The sequence below is a fragment of the Crocodylus porosus genome, unplaced genomic scaffold (assembly GCF_001723895.1).
Source record: "Crocodylus porosus isolate Cpor-Errol unplaced genomic scaffold, CroPor_comp1, whole genome shotgun sequence".
In the NCBI taxonomy this organism is placed as follows: Eukaryota; Metazoa; Chordata; order Crocodylia; family Crocodylidae; genus Crocodylus; species Crocodylus porosus.
The window spans coordinates 51,113,767-51,123,734 of NW_017728949.1; the positions used below are offsets into that span (position 1 = coordinate 51,113,767).

The following is a 9,968-nucleotide window of genomic DNA, read 5'->3' on the forward strand; positions in this document are numbered from 1 at the left end:
CTGAATCCTAACCCTTTCCTCCAGATTGTCTCCAGTTCCTCCCAACTTGCTGTTGTCTACAAATTTGCTAAGTGTACACTCAGTCCCATCATCCAGATCATTAATGAAGATGTTAAACAATACTGGATCCAGGATAGACCTTTGGGGAATCCCACTTGATCCTAGCCATTAAGCCATTAATGACCACTTGCTAAGGATGATGTATGAGCCCCCCACCCAGCCCCAGCTCTGGCCCTTTAAGGAAAAAAAACCCCCAAGAACCCCTGAACACACTGGTTCCTGCCTGGTGGGGGGTGATCCCTGCTGCTCCATGCCACATGAGGGTGCTCTTCCACAAGCCTCCTGAAGCCCCAAAGCTGCTGCAGGAGCTCATGAGTCCTAGAGGGGGTTGGGTTTTTTTTCTTAAAGGGCTGGGAGCTGGGGCAGGTGGGGAAGCCATGGGGGCTGGGGAGGTCAGGGAGTTGTGGCACAGCCCCTTCATGAGGCATGGGGCAGTGGGGGGCAGCAGGGATCGCCCCCCACCTGGTAGCATCCAGTGAGTAGGGGCTTTTTTTTAAACAACCAAGAGCTGGGCAGGTGGGGCAACCATGAGGGGGGTGAGGCTGGGAGAGTGGTTGGGAGTCAGGGGGCACTCAGGGGGGCTGAGGCAGCAGGCAGGGGATGGGGCCTGGCAGGGGTCTCCCCATGGTCCCCTCTCCCCTCCTCCAGCCCCCCCTCCCCCGTCCTCTACTTACCTGCTCCGAATCTTGCTCCTGCTCCCTGCTGCAGCAGGCAGGGACTGCTCAAATCACTGAAGCTCTCCAAAGCTTTTCCAAAGATTTGGAGAGCTTCGAATCAATTCGGACCTTTTTATTGGTCCCCTGATTTGATTCAGATTTGGAGATTCAGCCACCGAATCGGGCCAAATCTCCAAATCAAATCAGCACCTGAAGCTTTGCACAACTCTAATGTAATGCTGGCAGCAACAGATGTGCACAGCAGGCAGGAGGATGCAGGAGGCTCATGCTGCTCACGTGGCACCAGTCAGGGGGATCGCATGTGTGGTGGTAGCTCACACAGCAACAGGTGGCCAGAGGCCTTCATGCAGTGAGGGAGGGTCCTAGGGAGTCCATGAGGCCCCTGCAGCATGTAGCCTGCACAGTGTGCAGCCTGGGCCCTGTGACCTGTGTGGCATACTGTTCCTGGAAGCTCTGAAGTTGGATAGCCCTGGTCTAGTGTGTACATCTTAGCTTGTTAATGAGAATAGTGTGGAAAACAGCATCAACAGTATTGCGTCCACAGTTCTCCCCTCCTCCTTCCCCCAACCCATCCACAGAGCCTGTCACCTTATGTGTCTTTTGTCCACACCACCACCCTTTGCATTGGCAGTTTGCTCATGCCCTTAATATTGATCCTTAAAGAAACTGACAGATATTCTGAGGTCCTTTTCCCACTTAGACTTGCTTCCTCCAGGAACTGATCTGCCATGTCTTTCTCAAAGCAAACCAAGAAATTTGGGGGGGGGGGGGGTGCGTTTCTGAAGTCTGTTGTCATTATTCTGCTCTTCTACTTTGCATACTTCATGAGCTCTATCATAGCAGGATCATTTGTTATAGGAACTTGGTTTCAGAATAATGTATTTTTTTTTATGTTATAGTGTTAAAAACAAGGTATTCTGTATTTTATATGCCTAAATTGGGTGTATGTTATTATTCAGTTATAAAAAGTTAAGGTGATTTGATTTGATTTGGTTTGATTTGATTTGATTTATTTTCTTTCCACAGCTGATGTTACGAGATTCACTCTGTGCCCTGAGACCTGAAAAAAATGGGATTTATACATTTCTACAGCCACAGTCACCTCACTGAGTATGACCAGCTTGGCTATAGAACTCTATCACAAAAAGAACAAGGCTTGAGATTATTTTAGAGTAATTAACTGTACATTTGATACACATGCCACAGAGATTTTTCTAGGATCCAGAGACACTGCTGCTATTGACAAAAAGCTGCACCTGAATGAATTTCCCCACCTTCTTATTATTGTATACCTGTCTTCCTTATAAGGAAAACAAGGAAGTGTGATAAAGAACAGTGTTAAGCTCCATAACCATGCTGAAGTTGCTTTTATGCTCAGCCTGCCTTCTTCACCTATCCAGGTAGCTTTTGTTCTCATTCTAATTAATTTCTGTCTGGTTAGTTTTGAAATTTCTCTGTAAACCAGTGTAAGTAACATCTTAAAATGTACACTTCAGGGCACTGATTTTTACAACGTTCTGTATTTACATGGATGATAATTAATATGTTAAGATTTTTGTTTACACAGCCAGAACTGAAAACGAATGGGGATTGAATTGCTTTGGCTGTTCTTTCTATTTCTGCAAAGAACTAACAATGTACAAGGTAAGGCTCACAAGTAGTGAATTCTATTTCTTTAAAAGTGCACTTAGCATTGTTTTATGCTTAGCAACTTAATATACACTGACTCCAGGCTTAGTGTTTCCTATTCAGTGAGTCTTTTCGACTTAATGAATTCTGAATTTTTTTTTAGTAGGGGGCAGTATGTCTAGTCTGTGAATGTACTTAAGATTTACATGTTTATAAGATAGCGCTATGTGTATCAAACCTGCACATTTTTGAGCCGATGTAGTTATGAAAATTAAAGTTTGATCTGTTGTGACATTTCAAATTCCATTCCTGGCTCTGCTTATGTTTCTGTGCTATTTAACATCCTTTTAACTTATCAACTACCCTAAAAAGCAGAACAAAATGAATGCAAGCATGTATACAGGACTAATTCTCTAAAATTTCTGGGTATGCTGAGAACTTATTAAATCTATAGCTCATGAATTAAATTTAGCAGGTAATAAAACATAAGTTTCCAATAGAGAAGTAATCTTGTGGTATCCAAAAGTTATTTTTTCTAAAAATTGCTGCTAATACTTGTATGACTGGTAAAGTTAAACATTAACCCCATGGACATAAAACTGATAAAGGTAAATATTTTAAATGATGGCATTTTAGCAATATTCTTAATTAATGTACAGTGGTTTTCTATATTTTACTTTCAGCAGTTTGAAAAGATAGCACGTTGAGATAAACTGAATCCGTAAGCCTATTATTACTGTCTCTTATCTTCCTGAATTTAAATCTAGGAAGTTGTACTCTGGAGAGTGTGATGACTTGTGAAGATTGTTTGCTTTGTGGACCCCACTTTGCTTGGTGTTCTCAAGAGGTAAAGTAAATCATCTAAAACTTTCAAAGCGTCACAAGTCAAAATGTTTTCATTGGCTATGATGAATCAATTATTGACTAAATTGGGACAGACTCTGATTCTGCAAGGCACAAAGTAAATAAAAAGCTATAAGTAAAGAAAAAGAGCAGCATCCAGCAAGAGCATTATGCATGGCTTTTTAAAATAAAATGTAAAGAGTTATGTGGCTCAGAACTTCTGATGTTCTGACTTCTTCTTGTGGCACCTAACTTTAAAATCTAGAGGTTTTGGCTGATATAAATGTCATGTATGAGCAGAGAGAGCTTTGTGAATCCCCATCAACTAATATTTAGCCAGTCAACTGATGATGGGGCCCATGAAAAGCCAGTTATAAAATTATTAACTAGCTAGGTATGTAGTGCAAAACTATTTCAAGTTACGTAACTGTCTTGGACAACTGGACTGATTGTCTGGATTGATAACCCAAGGACCCAACCCTACAAGGTGGTGAGCCTCCAGATAGCCATTATTTTCAGTTGTAAATAGGGCAGTAAATACATACTAGGATTAGCTCTTACAGACATGATAAATAAATTATAAACGTGGAGCATATAGATCAGACATCAGAGAAAAACCCCATAATTTATTATGGTACTTTATTATTCATGCCTCTCTAGCTAAGCCTAGCATTTAATAAAATATTAACTCTTTCCTTCAGGGGTTTTGTGGGTTAAATAAAACAAATATTGTCTAAGATAAAACTAACAGAATTCTCTACCTGAGACCAGTGGCCCATTGAGCTAGCACAGCTAAAGCGTACTAGCATTTGACTCCCCAACCCAAATGACCCAGTTCCCATCTGGGGTCACCTGGGGGCTCAAACTCATCTCCCTCTGGCCTCTGCTAGATACCTTAACCACCTTTTAAGTGTGCTGGCAAGACTGACTTGCCCCTCTACAAAGGGTCTAACTAGGATCAAAAGGTGCTATTTCTGTTTTATAATCCATTTTTCACCACTAGCAATTTAGGAAAAGGCAAGGAAAAATCCTGCAAAAGCCAAAAACAAAGTGTTTCTTATGCTTTTTATGTGCTTATATAATCCACAAAGCAGGATTTTCTGAATGTAAAAGTTTGCGCGCTGTTAAATCATAATTTAAATATCGTTATTGGAGTCTGCAAAAAGCACAGATGAAAAACAATTTCATTCTTGAGTTTGGAAATAAAATGTATACCCCTGTGTACTAATTGACTATTCAATGGAATTAATCATGAATTTTATATCACATGTAAGATGTGGAGCACACAAAGAATGTGCCTATTAAAAGACTGAGCTTTTCAGCATCAGGATAGATTGCCAAAGGAGCTATAATAGTCTATTGGATAAATACACACATTCTAACTAGCTCTGAAATGTGTGTTTATCTGATAATGCCTGTTTTAGTTTAGTTATGGCAGAAGATATGGTTTCTCTCCAAGTGCTTCATAGTAGGTGATTTTAACATAGACAGGGTTTGATCCATCTGTCAATAAGTTTTGCCTAAGTAAAAACTCAGAATCTGACCAAACTACAAAAAAGCATTCTTCCCTTCATATGTATCCAAATCTTTCCACTGAAGTAAATGAAAGCCCTAAACACATTTATCTGTGGATGAATTTAGCATTCTATAAGAAATGAAGAGCAGTGACACCTTCCCTTTCAACTCTGACTTTCTGACATTTTATTTTTTCTTGATTAAAATACCTGCCACAACTTTAACAGAATGTTTTTCAGTGATGATGTTCAGGGGACATTTGTGGTCTAATAGCTAAAGCCTAAATTTTTCATTGAAGCACAAGAGAAGCATGTGGACCAGTGGCATGTGTATATGGTTGTACAGTACCAAATACTGACCCCAACTCTGACACAGACTCCCTTTGGTCTTCGGACAAACCACTTTGGGCTAAAAGACAGACTTAGTTCTACACCATCTACCCAGGCTCCTTATTTAGTATATAGGGAGAGTTGGGCACCTAAGACTGAGATTCACAGAAGCCAACACAATGGGTGAGAATCCCCCTGACCTAGCCAATAGGCAACGCTAAAGAGAAGATGGGAGTATAAGCCCTGCTCTTCAAATGTAGTTAGTATTCATAGTGATTAACTTTCTCCTGGAGTTAAGCATCTGATTCAGCTCAGTCCTTCTTTGCAAACATAATTTTTTTTTAAAAGAAAGAAAAAAAAATAAGGGGGAAGGAAGAGATATTTAAATATTAAATACACCTTGAAACATACATGGGTCCAAAGATGGCTGACAAGGCCAATCCGACTGCTCTTGGGGTGCAAAGTCAGTGCCTATGCTTTCTCTAGCCTTGTCAATATTGTACAAAATTCAATAGTTTCAACACAATAGACTGAGAATACCAGGTTACCCTGTAGCCCAGGGATAAAGGTATGCATTTTGAAGGCAGAAGACCTTGATTCACCCCTGCTCCAAATCAAGTATCGTAGGATTTGACTCTGTACCCACCATATCTCAGGTGAATATTCTGACCATTGGACTAGTGGTTAGGCAAGCTCTAAAAATTTTGCTGGGTCCCTCATGTGAAATCAAAGGGAGAAAAAGACTTATTTGAGAATCCCATCATTGTTTGGGCATCAGACAAACTCAATGGCATCAGGACTTGTAGGCATGGCCAGTGACAGGAATTCAGACACCTAGGGAATTGTATTAATAGAAAACTATGGAATTTAAGAGTGCCTACACATGTGCTCCAACATGTTCTAGTTAGATTAATCAAGTCTGCTGGAGCATTCGAATTAGAATGCTCCAGCATGCCTCACTGTCACATGTATTCAGCATCCCACATTTCAAAATGGTAGCAGGGGCGCTTTAACTAAAACTCATGAAATGAGCTTTAAGTTAAAATGCCCCTGGGGCTATTTTGAAATGCAGGACACTGAAAACATGTGACACTGCAGCATTTTAATTAGAGCAGCTTTCCAGGAACCACTATCATTAAAACCCCTCCTCCACCCCATCCCTGGAGTACATATATAGAGACCCTAAATGTTTCTAGAGTTAAGTGTTAGCTCAGGAGGAGTTGTAAAAATCTAAATTTTAGCCTATTCTTGTTAAATGGTAATTAGGTGTGTAACCTTTAATCTCTGCCAAAATTTTAATGCAGAGATGATAATAGCTATCTCACAGCAGTGTTGCAAAAATAATGTGTATAATGCCTTAGAAATTAGGAGTAATCTGTGATAACAAAACACGTTAATGTTGACAAGAATTCTGCCTGAGTAGCAGCACAAGTCTGAACTTTAGGGACCTGATCTGAGACCTGTTGAAGTCAATAGAAAGTATCCAATTAATTTCTATGGGTTTTGGATCAAGTCCTAAATATGTGAAAAGACCAGTCAGAACATTCCATCAAATTCAAGTAAATAGGGCATAAATTCAGTAGTGATGCAAAATCCTCATGTTAGTTAAACATCAGGAGTAATGCTTGATGATTTACCATTTTATGTCCAAAATTAGTGTTGAGAGAGAAGTGTACCAGAAACAGCTATGATTCTGTATGCACTTATGTGTTACCATTCCCCTGTTCTTTGAAAGACAAATGCTTGCTCTTTGTAAATGGTACAATTCTCATGCACCAATAATACCACTGTTCTTCCCATGATACCAAACAGATGCCACATAAAGTTTATTTTGGGGCCAAATATAAACTGCTGTTTCAACTATGCACATTTTTGCCAGTTTATCCCCAAATGAAATGCTATAGTTTCCCCAGCATATGGCCAATTGTGTGTAAATTATTTTCAATTGTTCAGTAAATAAATATAGTTCTTGCATTCTTTCTGCTATTTGTTTTAGAATTATACTGACTCCTCTGGGATTGCTGGAAGGTGTGATAGTCCAGAAAATCTTCTGTCAAAAGGATGTCAGTTGAATTTCATTGAATTTCCCATTTCTAAAGTAGAAATTCATAGAAACAAGCCTCTTAGTGTAGGAATCCAGAAAAATAACTCTGACATCACACAGATTTCTCCTCAAAAGTTAACCCTTAGATTGCGACCAGGTAAGTTACTCAGTGCATATATATGACCCTTTCTTGTTGATTCTAGCTTCTGATTAGCTGCAATCAAATAAAACCTTGTAGCAGTGGGAGAATGCAACAGGTACTAATTCTTGGGTTAATCTAGAATTTGCACTATTTAAATACATCAGAAGTATTTAACCATTATGAGAGGGAAGATATTTTCTATCTCCTGGTTTTCTTTATCCTGTTAAGGTGGCAGAAATGGAATAGAAACCATCAACCGTTCCCCAGTGGAGACCTAGCAAAGCTAGTTTCTAGGTCAGCCCTTAAGCAGCTCTAATGCATACCATGTATTGAATGTGGAAATGGAGGGGGACTGGCCACACCATAGCTGGGAGTCAGTCCCAGGGTCAGGGTATTGCTGAGCAGAAAATTGGATCTCCCTGCACCTTGCTCATTGCTCCCCTAAACAGATCTCTGTTGCAGTAGAGAATCTGCCTTCTATTTATTATCTGAGAAGTTTGAAGTGTTCTACAAGACAGTCATGTCTATGAGGGTACTGCAGATGTGCATCAAGAATCAGAATTTGTCTTTCAGAAAAAGCGATGTGGAGAGGTTTATGTAACACAGAGCACCCATCAGATATGTTAGTGGTGGAAACAGGAACAGAACCCACATGTCTCAGTCACTTGCTCAGATCCCTAAACCACATGCTCTCTCCTAATGTGAAGTTCTGGCTTCAACTTAGAAGTAGTTTGATAGTTAGAAGTTAGAAGTTCTGAAGCTGCAGTTATAGTGTGATGGTTATAATATTCTAGAGCCGGAATTCAGAGAGTCCTAAAAACTAATGTTATTCCTTTATTCAAGAGTTATACAATAAGAAACTACGCAACAAGAAGGTACATTCTTAAATCCTTTTAACTATAGTTTGGCATTTTTATTGACAGATAATTTTACACAGTGCTTTTGTTAATTTTACTGATGCCTTTCAAAAGTGAAATCATTTTCACCATGTACAGTAGCACTAAGAATAACCAGACACCATTGGCCCATAATTTATCTGAAGTTAGACGTGTTAATTTGTTCCACATTTCCCCTTGACTTTCCTAGGACATGAAGAAACAATACAAATCAAAGTTCGCCAGACTGAAGATTATCCAGTTGATCTCTATTACCTCATGGACCTTTCAGCTTCCATGGACGATGATTTGAACACTATAAAGGAATTAGGTTCAACCCTTTCCAAAGAAATGTCAAAACTGACAAGTAACTTCAGACTGGGCTTTGGGTCTTTTGTTGAAAAACCAGTTTCACCATTCATCAAAGCCATTACTGAAGAAATAAAAAATCCTTGCAGGTAAGCAGAAGAAGCACCTACATCCAGTGTGTTACGTATGACAGTGTAGGAACACATGTAATATGATGTTTGTGATCAAAAATCCTGCTCGCTAGATTGTCTTATCAATTTGCAATTGAGCAAATAATGTAAGCAAGATTTGCACTTCAGTAGATTTGAACTTTGGTCATTTTCCTATACACACTAAGTTGCTGGGAGAAGGGATTGTTCTTTTCCTCTCTGTTTAGATTTTCCTATTAGTTGCATGTGTTTGATGGATTAACGAATAAGTATACAAATTCAGATATACTTTCAAGCAAATTAGAGACCTATTAAAAAAAACACAGATTATTCATGTGACAATTGCTTAGTCTCTTCCACACTCAAAATGTTCAAAATTAACAAATTCAATATATTTATAACATTCACATTACTTAACTCTTTCTTAACACCAATCACTATTCTCCCAAACCCAGACTGCATTAATCGTGCCCTCATCACAGGACACAGGTGTAAAGTGGGTGCATTCTATCTCTGCATTATCCATAATATGTAGATATCTATCGTATATTTTTTAGGAGTGTTCCACGTGATTGTTTACCCACCTTTGGATACAAACATGTTTTGCCATTAACAAGTAATACTCAAAGATTCAATGAAATTGTGAAAGAACAGAAAATCTCTGCTAATATAGATGCTCCAGAGGGAGGTTTTGATGCAGTTATGCAGGCAGCTGTTTGCAAGGTAATAACACCTTTAAGTGTATTATATATTATTCCATAGTTTAACATTCATGCTTATCATGGTGTTAAAAAAATGAGTGGCTTTTATTTTCTAAAATTATTTTTATAAAATTGCAGACTTGATTTCACCAAAGTCAATGGAAGGACACTCACTGATTTCAGTGAGAGACTGATTAAACTCTAAAGGCACATTCAAATTATCTTTTTTACTGGAATACGTCAGTTTATCCATACACACTGAAATATGGTGGTTTTGTATTTTCCATTGATTGAAAACATTGACCAGGTAATAACTGGGTGTGTATGAAGAAGCACTACATCACTATGTTTTCTCAGGTGTTATTCTTTAATATTATCTATTCATCCATTTCACATTTAGGCCTGTGCAAGTACAGAAGTATTCAATTTTGATTTGGATTCAGCCAATCCAGAGGACAGTGATATGATTTGGTGATTCGAATCACTGTCCCCATTCAATTCAGCTGAATCAAAATCAGAGATTCAGCACTGATTCAGAGATTTGGATCAGCCAGGGAAAGGCAGGAACAGCCAGGCAGCTGCAGGTTCTTCCACAGCTCCTCCACCTGTGCCTGCCTCTCCCCAGGCAGGGGGAGCCATGGGAGAAGCCCCCATCACTGCCCTGCCCAGCCCCAGCTCTGCCCAGCCCCAGCCTA

At 39.4% G+C, this 9,968-nt stretch overlaps 1 protein-coding gene across 3 annotated transcripts in view; it reads left to right on the forward strand.

Moving 5' to 3' along the window:
* The first annotated feature begins 2,065 nt into the window (after positions 1–2,065).
* Positions 2,066–9,968, forward strand: part of ITGB6 (integrin subunit beta 6) — a 59,677-nt gene continuing 51,774 nt past the window's right edge. For 2 of the 3 annotated variants that reach the window (XM_019554371.1, XM_019554373.1), the window contains exons 1-6: positions 2,066–2,137; positions 2,305–2,381; positions 3,134–3,213; positions 7,050–7,254; positions 8,326–8,572; positions 9,130–9,295. In XM_019554371.1, the coding sequence (XP_019409916.1) occupies positions 2,321–2,381; positions 3,134–3,213; positions 7,050–7,254; positions 8,326–8,572; positions 9,130–9,295 (759 nt within the window). In that variant the 5' untranslated portion in view covers positions 2,066–2,137; positions 2,305–2,320. The other variant, XM_019554372.1, reaches the window with a different exon arrangement.